The 18,057-nt window shown below is 47.1% G+C and overlaps 4 protein-coding genes across 4 annotated transcripts; 3 read left to right on the top strand and 1 right to left on the bottom strand.

Moving 5' to 3' along the window:
- Window positions 1-701: 701 nt before the first annotated feature.
- On the top strand, window positions 702-2,545 carry NCS54_01235200 (Hypothetical protein; the record flags this gene model as incomplete). Its single annotated transcript, XM_053157589.1, has 2 exons — window positions 702-1,633; window positions 1,663-2,545. 2 exons carry the CDS (start codon window positions 702-704, stop codon window positions 2,543-2,545), a joined length of 1,815 nt encoding a protein of 604 aa, XP_053013564.1.
- Window positions 2,546-3,946: 1,401 nt separating this feature from the next.
- NCS54_01235100 (Hypothetical protein) lies at window positions 3,947-4,681 on the bottom strand (the record flags this gene model as incomplete). The annotated part of the gene is made up of 1 exon (XM_053157588.1): window positions 3,947-4,681. One exon carries the CDS (start codon window positions 4,679-4,681, stop codon window positions 3,947-3,949), a length of 735 nt encoding a protein of 244 aa, XP_053013563.1.
- A 1,418-nt stretch (window positions 4,682-6,099) lies between these two features.
- Window positions 6,100-6,912, top strand: NCS54_01235000 (Hypothetical protein; the record flags this gene model as incomplete). The annotated part of the gene is made up of 3 exons (XM_053157587.1): window positions 6,100-6,343; window positions 6,395-6,677; window positions 6,732-6,912. The coding sequence occupies 3 exons, from the start codon at window positions 6,100-6,102 to the stop codon at window positions 6,910-6,912; spliced, it is 708 nt and encodes a 235-aa protein (XP_053013562.1).
- A 2,515-nt stretch (window positions 6,913-9,427) lies between these two features.
- Window positions 9,428-11,218, top strand: NCS54_01234900 (Hypothetical protein; the record flags this gene model as incomplete). Its single annotated transcript, XM_053157586.1, has 4 exons — window positions 9,428-9,907; window positions 9,962-10,485; window positions 10,554-10,889; window positions 11,206-11,218. 4 exons carry the CDS (start codon window positions 9,428-9,430, stop codon window positions 11,216-11,218), a joined length of 1,353 nt encoding a protein of 450 aa, XP_053013561.1.
- Between the last annotated feature and the right edge of the window lie 6,839 nt (window positions 11,219-18,057).

The raw sequence follows: 18,057 nt of genomic DNA, 5'->3' as shown, positions 1-18,057 counted from the left end.
CCAATATTTTTTGTCCCCTTTTCCATACATGAAACATTAGGAAACGGTTTCTAGATTAGTTGGGGAAGTACTTAGGCGAGCCGTATGTCGATGCCGTTGATCCCGAGCCAAACAGATTTTCTTGGCCACTCATCAACAGCCCTCTGAAGTATTAACATTTTACAAATGCCGTCCTCATTCGTTTGGTCGGGAATACGCTGGAATAACGACGGATGGTTGCAGATAGTGATAAAAAACCCTGTTCTCGCGACACGGCAGTCTGAGAGGCGTCGACTGATGGCTAGTTGCCGAGAGCACCACGTTCAATGATAGAAGAGACTTTGGGCATGTGCCCGAGGAAGAATTAGTATAACAGTGGAAAGTTCAAGCGACCATTTTCTTGAAATGACATCTCTACAATCCTATCTGAGCCCCCCTCACTGAACTCTGCCTTTCTGTTGTGGTCTTTTCCAACACAAGAGGGATACACTCATCACGACGGATTCGGCAGTGAATGAAGCACTCACCCGCCTACGTGAGCTAGGCTATTCAGTTCCCCCGGCCCGTCCAAACACCAATGACATGGGCCAGGCGGCCTTCGAGAGCAAGAAACCGACAGTCATCGGACTCTACGGTATACCAGGCTAGGAAAGTCTTTCTTGATGAACTATCTGAAGGGAGCACTCTCGCTCAACAATATTTCCTACTATGAAAGCTCCGAAATGATCGAAAGCCTCGTCCCAGGTGGCCTCGAAGCATTCCAAGCTATGGGTAGGCAGCGAAAAGCAGGTTGGCGTGGACGAGTTATCCAAGAAATCAAGAAAGACGCGTTTGCCAACGAAAAGATGGCCATTGTCAGCGCACACTTCATGTTTTGGCCCGAAGAGCAGGCTACCGGCCATCCAGTGTACGTACTGAGCGACCTTGATGTCTTCACTCATATCATCTACCTGAACACGCCTGCGGAATGCATCCTTCAGCGCCGCTCAGTCGACAAGCTGAAGTACCAACCTGCGGTAGCTGTCGAACATTTGCGCAAGTGGCAGGAGGATGAACTCAATAGGCCGCGCCTTGTCTGTTCCCAGTCTGACATCTTACTTCACGTTCTGACGGATCCGGAATCCATGTGTGAAAAGGCCACACTCGTAATCGAATACTTGTGCTTCATCACACCTGGGCGTGTCAACGACCAGGCGGTCATTGAAGAATTGAACAACATGTGCCATTATTCTGGAGGTGAACAGTTAGAAACTGCTTTGGTTCTGGATGCCGACAAGACCTTGACGTCGGTAGACACGGACTTTTTATTCTGGGAGGCCGTTCATCAGATCCGGCCACCAAGCACGAGAACTTCTCCGGTGAAGGGCATCTTTGCTGGCCGTCTGGATTACTCGCCAAATGCATTTCATCGGGCAACCCTGCTGTACGAGGGGGCTGCAGATGACGACGAGTACGATTCCCTGTGCGAAACCGTAGCCTCGTCTGTCACGATCTACTCAGAGGCCCTCACACTGCTGCGGGTAGCTGCGGCGCGCCCTCACATTTTGGTGGTGGTTGTGACTCATCGGCTGGCCCGTGTCTGGGAAAAGGTCTTGAGAAGACATGATCTCTCTGGCAGGGTGAGGGTTCTTGGTGGAGGGAGAATCTCTGACGGGTTCGTCATTTCACCATTTACCAAACTAGAAATCGCAATTACCTCCGGAAGGATTGGAATCTACATGCCTGGGCTTTTGGAGAAGGCGCTTTGGACTTCCTGATGCTCAAAGCAGCAAACGAAGCCAAAATCGTGGTTGGACATGAGCGGGATGGAACCTCCAGCGCGGGTTTCATCTCAGCCATGGAAACCATTGCCTCTTGCTGGTTTAACAAGGCCACACTACCGGTGGCACGCCTGGGCGACCCAGACTTTGTCAATTCAGTATTGCGTCATCGGTTCGAGATGGTCCATGCCACCGAAAAAGGGGCGGCGAAGTTGCTACTGTCCTCGATGCGAGCTGCATCCGCTGCCGGCCCCGTGCTGAGGGCAGTGCACAAGTCTATCGGGGCGTATCTGGCTCTTGAGTTTGTGTCTGAGTTGATTGGCCTCGAGGATCACCCCATCACAGACGTACAGGAACACCAGCTGGGACACTGCCGGCTACGGGATGAACAACGGACTTCGATCGTGGCTATCACACGTAAAGGCGAGCCCATCGCCTGTGGTCTCAGCGAAGTATTTCCATCTATCATGTTCATCCTTGTTGCATCGATGGCTAGAATCAATCATGACGATTTGCAGCATCAAAGAACGGTCATCTTGGTTGACTCGGCCATCAACGACGGGCAGACGATGATGGAGTTTATTGAGCAGATCCGCAAATTTCATCCACAAATACGCATTGTGGTTGTGGCAGGAATTGTTCATCCCAAGGTGACCGAGAGAACCCACCATCTGAATAAGATGATGCGGCGTTCCGGTGCCAGTCTGGTCGCGCTCAGAGTATCGGAGGAGGACTTTACCGGGACAGGGTCAACCGAGACCGACAACCGACTTCTCACCGCGAGGCCTGAGATGGACCTTTCTTGAGCTTTTAGGGGAGGAATGATAGTGGCAGATGGTTGGCGTACCAGTACATGGATCATGGAAGAGATTATGGGCACGGGTTTTGATTTCAATGGCATTGGTAAAGCACTGCCTCGATAGGCTTGAGAAAGGACACGCTGAAAGGCGATTTGAGTGAACAATTTCTAGGTCGATTAAATAAGCTAGTAACTCTACTACTTCTGTACCTGGCGTCATGTTATGTTCAAGGAGCCGGGCCACATCTGTTCGAACATGAACCTCTCTCCCTTCTGACAGGTCCCCAGAAAGCGTGATAAGGAGAACGTAGTGAATCGGCTCCCGCGATTCTCGGCACTTATCCTTACTAAGTACACCTCTTCACAAGCCCGAGGCCTTAATATCAACCTGTTCATCGAGTTTGACTTTCTGCATAAGGTCAAGACGTGTCAGGGGAAGGTCCCTCGCCAATGCCTATAAAGCAGGTCCTCTAATATTTGAGACAATTTCACTGTCGGATGAAAGGAGGCACTCATTTTTCAGGTCAACCTGGTCAAAAGAACCTTCCATGTACGCGATGAGGACCCTGGCAGGCCAGGCAAAACGCTCATGATCACCATGAAGAGCTCTGGCTAGGCTATCGCCCCCACAATGAACGCATCACATTCAGGCTATCGGTAATTAGTAGCTACCGCACCATATAGTGTGCATTTCCATTTGTTTCAACTGGTGATACGGTAGAGCGGAGTCTTTCTACAAAACATTAAGGAGTGCCCCCTCGAGCAGCCGCTGGCTCTGTACTGAAACGGGTAACAATTTCACCTTTTACAAGTTAAATCCTTACAAATTCATATAGTAATATTTAAATTTATCTTTGCTTTACTAACTCGCGTCCTCTGCCTCTTTACTAATATCTGTGCTACAACTGCGTAACCTCCAGTGGCCGGCAGTGTCACACCAACGCCTCAAACATATCCCTTATGGCCTGTGTTTTCAGGCTGCCGTCAAGGTAATCACAACTCCATTTGGTATTCAAGACAAGCAATTCTGCAACTAGCCTCCTGGTGTGATTGGTCAAGTTCGCAGTATCAGTGTCGCCCCTAGTATGTGCCACGCGTGGAGGATTTTTGATTGTGCTAACGTGGATGTGAAGGCAACCTGAAAACTCTAGCCCAAAGAGTTCTGCTCCGGCGGCATCGCTTCCTGCGCCTCCAGAAGCAGCAACCTTCCTCGTATAAAGATCGACTACGGGAGGAGCTCTACGAAAGGAGGCAAGCAAAGACACCATGTCAGAAGCTCAGCTGGCATTGAACTGTAGTCCTAAGCTGCGTCCCGCTTCGCCCTCTATCGTCAAATAGACAAGCAGCCCCTCGTTCTCAGGTATCTGGCAACAGCCCGAGCCTGCCACGACCGGCTGCGCGTAGCCCGTCAGATTTGCGCGAGGCCGCCGTCGACGGCAACCTCGCTGGCGGTCATGAAGCTGCTGTCCTGCGACGCGAGAAAGGCAGCCACGGCGCCAATTTCCGCTGGATCGGCCATACGCTGGAGCGGATTGAGCGAGGCGAAGGCCTTCATGCCCTCCTCGCCCAGCGCTTCCTTCGCGAGCTCGGTCGCCGTCGGCCCGGGCGACAGCACGTTTACCCGGATGCCGGTGCTCTTCAGGTCCTCCGCCCAGGTCCGCGCGAGGTTGCGCACAGCCGCCTTGCTCGCGGCGTAAAGGCTGAAAGCTGGGGAGCCCGTGGTGCCAGCGCTCGATCCGGTTAGGATGATTGAACCGCCCTGGCCCATCAGCGGCAGCGCCTTCTGGACCGTGAAGATCGAACCCTTCACATTGGTGTCGAGGATTTCGTCACAGTGCTCGACGGTGATCTCGCCGAGCGGAAGCTGGTTTCCCGTCCCGGCATTGGCAAAGACGATATCGATGGTTCCGCGCTCAGCCTTCACCGCCGCGTATAGTCGGTCGAGGTCGGCCAGATCGGAGACTGAGCCCTTTACCGCGCGGGCATTGGGCCCAAGGTCGGCCAGAGCCGCGTCGAGCGCTTCCTGTCGGCGGCCGAAGATGAAGACGAAGGCACCCTCCTCGATGAAGCGCTTTGCCGCTGCGAGGCCGATGCCGGTAGCGCCGCCGGTGATGACAGCCGTCTTTCCATTCAGTCTAGTCATATTGTGCGTCCTTTGTGAGAGTTGCACGGATCGAGGTGACGGGCTGGCTGGCAGGAAACTATTATGTTGAGACAGGATAATCGCTGATATCGTGAGGTCTACTAGGCTTTTCTTTTTACCATGAAGCGGTAAATGACTTGATAGAGCGGGTTGAGGGCATGAGCATCTAGCTGGAATAACGGGTTGAGATGTACCATTTATATAGAGATGCTACTAGCATTCTAGCAGATCTTATCTATCTTATCAATCAGATTAGATGGTTTATAATCCTTCATGACGCAGGCGCGCGCTCCGGATGTACTAGGCGCGCGCTCCGGAATCTAACAAGCGCCTTGTATCTCCCCTGCGCGCGCTCCGGATACAAAAAGTGCCTTGTATCTCTAGATCAGTCATGAATTGCTTTGAACTACCAGATGCGGTTTCTTCCCTCACGACTCGTTGACTAATCCTCAAGTCCAATCTGTTGTTTGCTCAGCGAGGCCTGAATCTGCAGAAATGCCAGAGTCGTAAAGGGAGGATGCTCTGACTGCAGCTGATACCACGCTGGTGAGGCTTCGATCTAGGCTATTGACTTCGTCCCTGGCCACCTTGGCTCTGCCGTTTCGCCCAATCCCTGCCATTACGATACGCAGTAGCGCCTTGTTAAAAGGTATTGAGGCCGTTGGTCATGAAATGCTTTGGGCCATGACATACCTAGGCTCTACTCCTGACCCGGGTGGCTCTATCGGGTGAGTGGCATACATCTTCAGCTGCCCATCTGAATATGAGCAGCTATTAGTGTAAGCCTTGTTGTCAAGGATTGGCTGTGGAGCCCTACAAGAGTGAAGAGTACGTTGGCCTCTCACTCCAGTGCCATATCATAGGCAAGTTGGCGTTTAGCAACAGCTGCTACCCTATCTGACCCTTTGACCTCGAGGAACATATTTAGTGCTGTGGGCAGGTCATGCTGGGTAGATGGAATGATTTGGCCATAGGAGCAACGACTAGCATCATTGCTTGATTAAACACCACACTTCCATGTTCCCCCCCACGTTTAACAGAGCTAGGGCTTATGATTAGTCGTTCGGCCACCGGAGGAGACGTTCTTTACTCTCCGCCTGACAAATTGCTTGGGCTGACAAATTGCTTGGCTGACAAAAGGCTCCGGCTGAAACCTGCAGTATGATGCATGTTTCTATCACATCAAAGACGGCCATGACGTGCTATAGCTTGATAAGGATTAACATACGAGTCATATGCCACTAGAAGTAAGAGTACAGAGTGCTATAAGTACGACTATATCCAAGTACTCGGCTAGTTATAACAGCTAGAAGGCTTCATGCTGAATAGGACTTGGGCCTAACTTCTCCCCTTTTGAGGCACAACCAAGTACGAAATACTTCCAAGTAACTTATCATTGGTCGATCCAGCATTAAACGATGGCCGCCAAATCCCCCGTTGTCCTCATCCTCGGCGCAGGTCCTAATATCGGCCAGGCCGTCACCCGCACCTTTGCCTCCAAGGGCTACAAGGTGGCCCTTGCCGCCCGCTCACTAAAGGAGGGCGACAGCACCGAGAGCCAGCTGAACATCCCGAGCGACTTCTCCAAGACCGACGATGTGGTCAATGCCTTTACGAAAGTGAAGAAGGTGTTTGGCATCCCCAGTGTCGTCATCTACAATGGTAAGCCCTCGTCCCCCGCGGTACCATCGCTGGCCGACTGACGCATCGCAGTCAGCGCCGTGCACTTCACCCCCGCCGACGACCCCTTCGCCCTCTCCTTTGCCGACTTCAGTGTCGACACGACCATCAACATCCACAGTGCCTTTATCGCCGCGCAACAGGCCGTCTCGGGCTTTGCACAGCTTCCGGCATCGGCCGCACGCACCTTTATCTACACCGGCAATGTCCTCAACGTCGCCACCCTCCCGAGATTTCTCGCCCAGGGCGTCGGCAAGTCGGGCGCCGCTCACATGATCTGGGTGGCCTCGGCGGCGTACAAAGACCGTGGATACAAGTAAGCCCTCGATCCGCTTCCAGAATTCGCGCCTGGGAGACTAATGACGTGAAGATTCTACTATGCCGACGAACGGAAGGCGGACGGATCGCCCAAATACCGCGTCGACGGCGACTCACATGCAAATCTCTACTGGGAGCTGGCCCACGCCAAAACACAAGGCCCGTGGCTGCAGACATTCGTCCAAGGTGTGGGATATAAGAGTTTCGACACCATATATACGCCTCTCGCGTGAGGCATTACTGACGTGGATGTTTCGGCCTCACCGACAAGTTGGGCTCTGATGCTGAGCTGGAAGGAGGACACCAATGCAGAAACTGTGGCCGAGAGGGTTGGATTAGCCAAGATCCATCAGTCTTCGATTTTTTGCAGGCCTTTTAAGCCGTGCTCTTGGAAGTCTATTCTATTAGGCTGAGCGTTGGAGGTTCTCCTATAACCAAGTCATGTCCAAGCTTGTTATTACAGTGGCCAGGCCATGATTAAACTCATCCAACAGTTCCGCAAATGCCCTCCCAGAGCCCGAATCGTTGTGTGAAGTTGGTGACGCTTCTCAACGAAGCCATCAGCCATAACCACAAAAAACACATGTATCACACATGCCAGCATTAACACCCAATGCACGAAAAGGCCATAACCTAATTAAAATCCGAATCGTGGTTATGGTCGAGTTATCCAGGCCGAGTATCGCTGGTATCAATACAGAAACGCCACAGCTGTGAGCGGACTCGACTTCTCTCAGAGTACAATCCTCGGGATGACGAGTGTATCCTTTGGCCGTCCTGATGAGACTAGGCCCCCACGTAGTGGTGATAGAGAATCGTAAGTTCTTACAACGTGCTTGCAGGAATGAAGAATGCCTGCTGATTTACAATGTATATGAACAAAAAGAGACAAGAATGGCCCACCCGCGATGACATGGCACAGTTCCCCAACTACTTAATACAAGCTGACTCGCCTTGAAAAGCGACGCCGCCAAATTATCACGCACGTGAACCCCAGAGCCAGAGCCAACGACCCAATAGTTAACCATTTGGTCACCAACTCCACATGATCTGCCGTCCAGTTCAACAGTTGCCCATCCAGCCTCTGCCACGACCGTCCCGCGGCGTGGTGAACCACAGAGTCCCCAAAAAGGTCTTCAAAGATGCCCAAATTACAATCTTTCTCGTTGTTCAGCCATAGGTACTGTTGAAGAGCTGATGTCATCATCATCGGACCTGTCGACCAAAAGACCTGAAGATACGGCAGAAGTATCCATCTTGATGCTGCGCCGCCGCGACGCTTGGCTTCCTGAAGCGCCCATAGAAGAAATTTCGACCCTTGTTCCGCCATGAAGAAGTGGTTGCTTATCCCAGCACCGTCTCCGGTGGGAGGAAAGAGTTCTTGGAAGCCGAGACGTTGCAGGCAGATTAGTCCGTCGACCGACATTAAAAAGGCGTCCAAATCCGCGTACACGCCTCCCTCTGCATGAACCACCACAAGTCTGGCCATATCTGCCCGCTGAATGTTCTCCGGATAGCTCTCATAGGTCGACCGGAGCCAAGAGTAGTTCGTCTTGATGAGCGAAACGACATCGTCCTCGGTCCATAGCTTGACAGTGTAGTTCAAGGGTTCAAGGGCCGCCTTCCAAGACTCGTGTGATGCTTCAGCAGGGTAGGTGCTGACATCGGCTGTCTTCCAAATCTGATGGATCACGTTGGGGATAAAAAGTGCAGAGTGATAATGCGTCTCGTTTGCCGAGTCGGGAGGAGAGACTTGGCATTTCTTGACCGTCTTGGCCGCCGCTGATCTTGGCTCGGCTTCGATATTGCTGTTGGCGTAGCTCAGAAGATGGAGAAAGACAAGCGCGGCAAGGAGTACAGGTGTGAGTAGGAGGGTCTTGTGCAAGCCCCTGCGCAAATGCTTCTGCATTATCCACAACAAGACCAGGCAAAGCGAAGAGAATGAAGAGGCAAATCTGCAGAAACGACGAGAGAAATCAAGGGTCCAACGCTAGATTCAGGGAAAGGGCTGAAGTGGGCACAAGATCGCCCTGCTTCAGGTAATGCACCTTGTCTCAAACATATTGAGAAGGCGCCGCCCATTCATTTGTATAACCCACATTCGCTTCTCTCAGTCACAGAAACGACGCTGCCAAGGCCATTGTGAACAAGGAGTATCAAAGAAGACGTCTGTGATACGCTGTTGGTTAGAGAGCCAAGACGGTAGTTTGGGCATCACGTTGGCGGGCATCACAATATGACACCGCCTCTGCAACCACTTTGCTCCCTTTTTCGCTTTTTCCTGTCACGGGGCAACGGGCTTAGCCTGCCACGTATCGACGCCTCGATACCAATCAGGTAATTTGGTCGCGATGGCTGCTAGGGCTGAGGATTCTAGACCTCGAGCTGAGGTGGGCGGAGCAAGCCCCCGAGGCAGAGTGGCAGACCCTGGCTGTTAGTGGCTGTCAACTGTCAGGGACCCCTGCCTCGCTAAAATAAACCTCCAAGTGACAGGGCACGTGATACACCCCCACAACTTGCGAGACCGACCCACGCTCCCCACCGGCATTCAACTACCTACCTAACCGGATAGAGACACGTTCAAATGTCTCCATGGAACCCAGACAAGATTTCCGATCTAATCCCTGGAAATTTGACCCAGAACTAGGTAATCCTGAAGACTTTGATGATCGAAAACTCGCCGGAGTCAATTGGTCCAACCCTAAGAGCTTCCTCGATGCAATGGGGATTAAAGGTCCGGTTCCCAAAATGCCCACAGCAGCGGAGGTTCGACGTGAGGCCGAGGGAAACACTTGCGAGATCTTCGCTGCGCACGACACTTTGAGCAAAATTATTCAGCGCCATGAGGCCACGATCCAAAAGAGATGGTCCAAGAAGACAAGGCAGCAGAGACTACAGATTCTTCTCAACGCTTGGCCAGGAATGTCAGCCTCCCACCGTCCAGACTTTGAAGCCGTGCGAAAAGAGTCCAAGGAGCAAAGAGAGAGAGGTACCAGATACAAGGACCACTTCATGTGGCCCTATATCAACCAGGAGGATCTCACCCAACCGAAAGTGATGCCGCTACTCCTCAATTCGAGAGGACGTCATCCTCCTCCCGCGTTCGCTGCGGCAGACAACGCCTCTGTGCATCTCGGTATTGCTTCCAGAGCATTGGTTCCCATCTTTCTCAACAATCATGTCATGGTTCTCAACGGGACTACTACAACAGAAGGATATGGAAAACTAGTCGCGTGAGAGGATCATCCTAATGCCTTTGAGTGGATGCACACGCGAAAGCAGTTCCTCCCGGGAGAAGGACTTGTTATTCTCGAGGTGCAAGCTCGCCTGATGAAATTTCTTGTCGACTGTTGTCATGAGATCCTCCACGAGATCCCGGAAGCCGAGTTGATCAGCGATGCATATCCTGTTCAGCCAGAGCCTCCCCTCAAGACAGACAATGATACATCTGGGTTCGCAAACCTGTCGGCGATGGCCGCAGAAGCTCCGTATAGACTCCCAGTACGTCTTGATCTGGCAAGAGTCGAGTCTCTCCTCGAGGCCAAGAAGTCGGCAGCAGAGGATCACGTCTGGGCACTTCGTGAGGATCCCGCGTACTTTGCTCAGGAGTTCCTAGAGGTCAAGGACCACCGACAAGAGATGCTCAAAGACAGCCAAGGACGCTCGCACCCCGTGACTAACAAACTGCGGGAACATCTTCTCTGGGCTAGGGTCACTGGGACCATGCTCACCGATGCCTACATCAGCCTTGAGGCCTTTACTGAGCTTCACCGACAAGCTCAGCATCTTCGCAACCTACAGGACAAGTACAAGGCAGAAATATCGCCCGAAAGGACTTGCCAGAAGAATACATGGTCACTTTGCTGCGGTTCAGGTACTTTCTCGAGACGACGGCAAAGAGCCCGTTGGAGAGGCTCAAGATGGTGGTCGCCTCTTCGCCGCCAATGCACAAGTTCTTTGTTCGCGACCCCCCAACTGATCTCAACTCGACAAACATAGTGCTTCGTAAGAGGGCTGAAGTCAAGAAGAGCAAGGCCGAGGAGCATCTGATCTGGCTCCTGCAGAACTTGTGGGAAGACGAGTATAACCTCTTCCTGATCGGTCTACCTCACATCATGGATGAGCTCGAGCGCCTACTACAGGCGAGCCCTGAGGCGGATGTGCTGGTATCGGCCCATGTGATCAAGATCCTCGGTGATCTGTCCATTGAGTTGGGGGAAATGGGTGCTAAGCCGTTTTGGGCCATTGGGCAATTTCTTGTACGTAGAAAAGGAGTCAGAGGCCTTAGACCTTCGACCATCATTATCTTCTTCACCAATCAGGTCGAGAAAGGGGAGCTTTGGGGCTCTCTTTTCTGGCGTGATTATTATTACTATCAATTAATTAGTTGCCCTTATTATTTTCTATGATATTAAGATTACGGAAAAGTGTGTGAAATCCCTCTTCGAAAAGTCACTAAAAGAAAGACGCATTAGAAGATTTTTGGCTATATGGTTGGTATATTCTATTTTCTCTAATAAATCTAGTGCCCCCATATAGGATATTCGATATTCTTGCTTTTGTGATAACTAGGATATATCATCGAAGGTGATCTAATTAATTAAATAAGAGAGCGCACTTCTATACTGCTAATCGATAAACTATAAACATAACTACTACTACTAGCTCAAAAGGCGCGAGGCATTAGGAACCGATATAGAAGTTAAGAAGTGGGCGATTAAGGAAACCCCGAAAAGTCATTTAGTCGCAAGGAATGCTAATTGCGAATAAATTCTACCCCTTTTCGATCTAGATTTAGTAGAACTATTTGATTAAACCTTCCCCTGGGGACTAAGATTAAAATAGATCCTCTTTGTATCTCATAAAAAGCGAATATAGGGAGACAGAGGAATCCGCCTACGATAAATAAGGAAAAGAAGGATATTACTAACCTGTGGCTGGCACGGAAAGCATTATTTCCTAATAAGATAAGCGACTTAGCCTTCCTTAATCTACCTAAGGATATCCTTACTAAGTAGTAATAGAAGGTCTTAGCTATTAGAATCCTGGTTTGGGTGGCTATAGGAAGCGAGACCCTTATAGCCCTCGTCCTCGTCCTCACGATATTTAAGAAGATACCTATCATAAACCCTTTTTACTTTCCCTAGCAAAGAGGTTTAAATACGAGAGACTTAAGCTCCTAGAAACCATCTAATTAAACGCCTAATACTACGAGTACCATTACTCTAACTACAGAAATGGCCTAGAATAATAAATCTACTGACCACGGGCATAAGTCTAATACTAGCCAGAGCATAGAAGCAAAAGGCAGTAAAGCTACTAAAAGCAACGACGAGGTCACTAAGCTCTTAGTATAACTCTTAACTAAAGGATTAATTGGTCCCTCCTTCGCTATCCCGCTTAACCCTCTTCCTCCGTTCAAAGGAAAGGATATGACTAAATACCTCCGGGTCTTTAATTAGCAGGCCAACCTTATAAATATCCCCGAAGATAAGAGAGGGGCGCTTTTTGAGTTATACTCTAACCCGGAGATTAAGAAAGAGGTCCGATAGGCTATAGATAGGCTTAAATAGGTAGCTGCTTAAGAGAATCTAAAGGAGTCCTTTGCGAGTAAGGACTCTAATTAATCTAAGACCATCAAGGAAAAACTAGAAATGCTTAATGAGACCTAGTTAAAGGTGGATTTCTATGCTATCGTTAAATGGTTAAATAGGCACTAGTACCTCTTTAGGCAGGTCAATAGCAACTAGAAGGAATCTAAGGCCTAGTCCCGGGCTATCTATAAAGCGCTTCCAGAGGAAGTCATCGAGGGTATCTGCGAGAAGCATAATAAGAACATCCGCGATATCACAGCTATAAAGTACCATAAACTCACTTAAATGATTAAACGGTATTGCGATAATAAGATTAAAATTAGGAAGACCCACTGCCCTCGGACCGAAGATGATACTTATTGAGTCACCTGGGCCCCAACCCCTTTAAGGAGCCTAAGCCCCTTAGTAAAAGCGACGAAAGCCCTGAAGATCCTTAAGAAAGATCCCGAAGAGCCCTCTAGCTCGAAGATAGACCAATTGACTACACAACTGAGTTAACTCGCGATTAATGTTGCGAAAGGTCAAGAATCATAGCTCTAGCTCGCGTAGATCATCGAAAGGGAATATAATAGGCAAGCGGCCTCGGGAATGCCTTAGCCCTTTAGGACAAATATCGTATTAATTGATTAGACGTAAGACTACTAGAATTTCTATATGAACGCGGCATATAGGTCTGGGCGAAGCCTCTACTAGAGTGACTTAGCGTGCTGGTATTGCACTAGGAGAAATCACTTCCCGAATAACTACTCTGACCTCGCTTACGATAAAAGCAATGGAATTGCGAGCTATGACCCCTAGGGTGGAGCTGCCCTCCTCGGAAGAAGCGATAAGATGCTGCCGCCGAATCTGGTCTATATCTTTAGGAAGTTTGGAATCAGGAAGCTAGTTTATAACTGGCTGAGTTGCTTCCCGAAGTCAGATATGTTCCACCTGGTTAGATGGATGGAATAGCACAACCGCGCCGGAATCAACTTTAAACCGACGCAGTAAGAGGACATAGTAATCGATAATTTTATGCGAAAGAACCCTAAAGCTATAAGCCTCTATTGACCGCAGTATAAATCCCCTGAAGGATTTAATCGATTACCCATAGACATTACGAAAGGCAACTAGGATATTCTAGATAATTAGAACCCGCCACCGAGGACCGCCACTAATATAATCTTAGTCAATAAAAACTTTTTACCCTTAGATCGATTAGAAACGCCTTAGGTGCTCACTACAACTATAGTCGCCGTTAATGCAAATGCAAGGAAAAGAGTTTATATCAAAGATATTATCGAGGTTTAAGAAGCAGCATAGCCAATTCGGAAATCCACCTTAGTAGAGAGGCCTATAGCTATTGATAAGGAGAAGAACCAGAGGTTCTAGACGCTTAAGGAGAAGTAGGCCTCTATTTTACGAGAATTAAGAGATAAGTATTAAATTAAGAAGATTTCTATTGCCGCTGATAAGCTTTTTACGCTATTGCCATAGCTTAGAAGAGAAGTGGCTAAAGATTATCGAGATATTACTAATAGCGTCGAATAGATTACCTACATCAAGCCGGCCCTATATACTATCAGGGAGACATAAAGACTATCTGATTAGAAGCCTTAGGGCATGAACGTGATCTAGGTTAGCGAGTAAGACTAAGGAGAAGCCTACTAGGCTAAGATTAGCGAGAGAGCCAGAGTCAATATAATCCTTATTAACGACAAGCCCCGAACCAAATAGACCAATAATAACACCAAGGACCTTTAACCCAGTAACTATATTATAATAACTAATATAAGAACGAGCTAGGAAGCAACTAGGACTGTGGAAGTGCAAAGGAATACCACGGAAACCTCAGGAGAAACCAGAACTATTATAGACCATGATGAAACGGCTAATTAGATAATTAATACCATTGGACTGATACTGGAAGGTTAGGGCAAGATAGTTGCGTAGTCGCAAGAACTACCCCGGATTTTGGTCTGACTTAATAATGCAGAAGGTAAGGTGGTAGAGGCTATGGTAGATACTAGCTTTAAAGGGAATATAATCTCGGAAGAACTTGCAAAAGCCTATAGTCTTAATATCACGAAGATAAGAGCCTCCATAACATCCTTCTCTTAAGACCGGATCACTATACTTAGCTAAGCAACCATTCGACTATACCTAGGCAATATATAGATCTAATAGAGGATATATGTAGCGCCCTCTAGCGGAATCTTAATTCCCTTTATCCTCGGTATACCATTCGTTTGTTTAGCGAGGGTATTATTTGATTATTCGATAAGGGATAGTTCTATGCTCCTTAGATGCCAGCTAGGCAACACGCAAGTAATTACCCTAGCTGCCGGTTCTATTAAGTAGGAAGCGCTAACCTACGGTATGGATAATAATATATCATTAAAATAAACATTAACCTTCTCTCTAAACCTAAGGTTAACTAGAAGAGCGGTTTAGAACTAGACGATATCTCGACATCACTGTAGTGGCTAAGCCGGGAGTCAGGGGAGGAGGTAATCAGTATTATTAAAGCAGAGACAATTAGGTAATACTACATAGCCCTTAAGGATACAAACCATTTAATTAGAAAATAGATAAAAAAGAAATATAAGATATAAAAAGGAAAAGACCCGCCTAACTAGGGTAAGTTAAAGGAAATTTTAGTTAATACCCTCTACAAAAGGAAAGGCATTAAGATCTACCTAAGAGATAACATCCTATTAGATAGATCTACCCCGGAAGGTAATCTAGAATAGAAGGCTAAAAAGTAGGAAAAGGTAAAGGAGAAGTTATAAGAAGATTCGAAATACCGGGATTAGATTATACCGAAATTCTTAGATATTAAGCGAGAAGCCTAGATCTATAAAGAGCGACTCTAAGGACTAATTAATCAAATGAATAGCACCCTTACGCGCGAAGAACTAGATATATTCCTCGAGATTATGTATAATAGAGAAGCGGCGCTTATATAGGAATTTTCAGAGTATAGAAAACTTAACCCGCTAGTCGCACCGCCATAAGTTATCAGGGTGGTCGAGCATAGAGCCTAGCAAGCAAAAGGCATACTTATTCCCAAAGGGTGCGAGAAGGAGGTCATTAAGCTATTAAGAACCCGGATGGAGAGAGGGATCCTCGAGGAAGGTCATAGCCCCTATAGAAACCCATTCTTCCTTATTTAGAAAAAGGACGGTTAATTTCAATTAATTAATTCGGCCACATTAATAAATAAGCATACAATACGGGATAGCCTTATCCCCCCGGGCTACGATGAGTTCTCCGCAGATTTTGCTATATATAAGATATTATTACTCCTGGATTTCTTCTTAGGATATGACCAGATAGAGCTAGCAGAGGTTAGCAGAGACCTAACTAGTTTCATAACGCTAATTAGACTACTAAGAATATGCACGTTGCCGCAAGGAGCTATAAACTTAGTCGCCTAGTTCACCCGAAATATCCTCTAAATCTTGAGAGATCTAATCCCTAATGTTTATCGGTCCTTTCTAGATAATATCTGCGTTAGAGGACCTATAATAGATTACGGTGGGGAGGAGGTAGCACTAGGGATATATCGCTTTGTTCTAGAGTATTTAATTAACCTCGATAAAGTGCTAGTAAATATTAAGCTATTAGGCTACATGATTATAGGTTAGAAGTCTTAATTTTACAGAAAAACGGCAGTAGTTACTAGCTACCTCTGCGGGACCTATGGGAGGAAGCTAGAAGAGAGGAAGGTTATAAAAATCTTAGAGTAGGAAGTCTACCTTAATATGGGGGAAGTAAGGTCCTTCCTTAGCATTATGGGATATTACCGCTAATAGATCAAATGGTTCGCCTAGATTACAAAGGCCTTAATAGACCTATTAAAGAAAGACGCCGAGTTTATCTAGGGATTAGACCAGAAAGAAGCCATAGAAACATTAAAGAAAAAGGTCACGGCTCTACTAATCCTTATTACTCTTAACTACTCTAAGGAAGCCAGGGAGGTAATCCTCATAGTTAACGCAAGCCTACTAGGCTAGGGGTATATTTTAATGCAAGTAATTAAAGGGAAGCGGAAATTAATCCGGTTTAAATCTAGATTATAGAACCCAGCCGAAACTAAGTACGACGCGATAAAAAGAGAGTACAGGGCAGTCCTTTATGCCTTTTGCCGCCTTAGGGGCATAATCTATGGCATTCCCTTTGTTCTTAAGACTGATTCGTAAGTATTGGTCCACCAAATTAACGGCAAAGTAGATAATATGCCTAGTTCCCTCGTCTTAAGATAGATCAGTTATATTCTTCTCTTTGATTTTATAGTTAGACATATACCCAGAAAGAAGAACCGCATGGCTAACGGATTGTCACAGAAGCATACAGGACTATCTAATTAACTAGATACGCAAGTTAAAGGGGATATTAAGGACTTCATTAACCTCCACCTTAATATAATTCACATTAACAGGGAACTTAACGTCCTAAACGGCGTCTACTCCTAGGAGCATAAAGATATAGCTAAATACCTATGCACCTTTAAGAAGCCTAAGGGTCTAACTTATTTATAATAATAATAGTTCAAAAAGAAAGCGCTCTCTTTCTTTGTTTAAGGACGGCATCTATGGAAGCAGCTAAAACGGGAATATGACTCGCCCCTGCTAGTAATAGATAACCCGGAGATACAAAAGAAGTTAATTAAATCATACTATTTCAATAGTAGCCATAAGGGCAGGGAAGTAACCTATAACCTTGCGAAGAGGAGATACTTCTAGAACGGTATATAGAACCAGGTCTCTAAGGCAGTATAGTGCTGCCCCACTTACTAAGCCTACGCTCCCTAGAGGCCATTAGAGGCCATCTAATACACTAAACCATTTGATCCTATGGTCAAGGTCTATTTCGACTACTAGTATATACCGCTAGACTAAGGGTTTAAGTACCTCGCGGAGGCAAAATGCGATATAATAGGATGGGTAGAAGTGATTCCTCTAAAGAAGATCACGGCTAAAGCGCTAAGGCGCTTCGTAGTTAACCTTATCTACCGATTTAGCATAATTTCCATAGCGATTATAGATAATAGACCCGAATTTAAGAAGGAATTTCTACCTTTACTCAAGGAATTAGGAATTCTATGTATCATTACGTCCCTATATAACCCTAAAGCTAACGGCATTAATAAAAGAGGATACTATTTAATTTCTATAGCCTTAAGGAAGCTAGAGAAGGAAGGAAAGCCGAGATAGTATAATAACCTAGAAAGAGCGCTATTCACCGACAGAATAGCTGCGAAAGCGCCACATAGATACTCTCCCTTCTATTTTATCCACAGGTAAGAGCTAGCATACCCTCTGGAAGTTAATCTTCCTACTTGGCGATTAATTAATTAAGATAAAGTATTAATAGCCGAAGACTTAATCCTTACGAGGGTTAGGATCCTTAAAAGGAAAGGTAAAGATATAGAAGTAGCGCGGCAAAAGATTAACGCATTTAGGGCAAAAGTTATAAAGAGATAAAATAAGAAGAATATCTATAGATTAAGAAAGACCCCTCTAAAGGTCGGGGATTTAGTGTTAAGATTTAATATTCCCCGATTAAATAATATGTCAATAAAGATAAAGATAGCACGCAAGTGGTATAGCCTATTTCATATCTTTAAGTATTATAACGGGGCGAATTACTATAAACTTAAGATACTTGATGGCTATGAGATCACTAAATCTATCCATAGGGATCACCTAAAGAAATTTATAAAGGATAAAAATAGCTAGTAGGAAGGGGAGTTAAATAAAGAGGAAGTCCTTAAGAAGCTCGAAGAAAAAAAGAAAAGAC

The sequence above is a fragment of the Fusarium falciforme genome, chromosome 10, assembly GCF_026873545.1.
Source record: "Fusarium falciforme chromosome 10, complete sequence".
NCBI lineage: Eukaryota > Fungi > Ascomycota > Sordariomycetes > Hypocreales > Nectriaceae > Fusarium > Fusarium falciforme.
The sequence above is the reverse complement of the archived record's forward strand: the minus strand, read 5'-3'. Positions and strand labels throughout refer to the sequence as shown.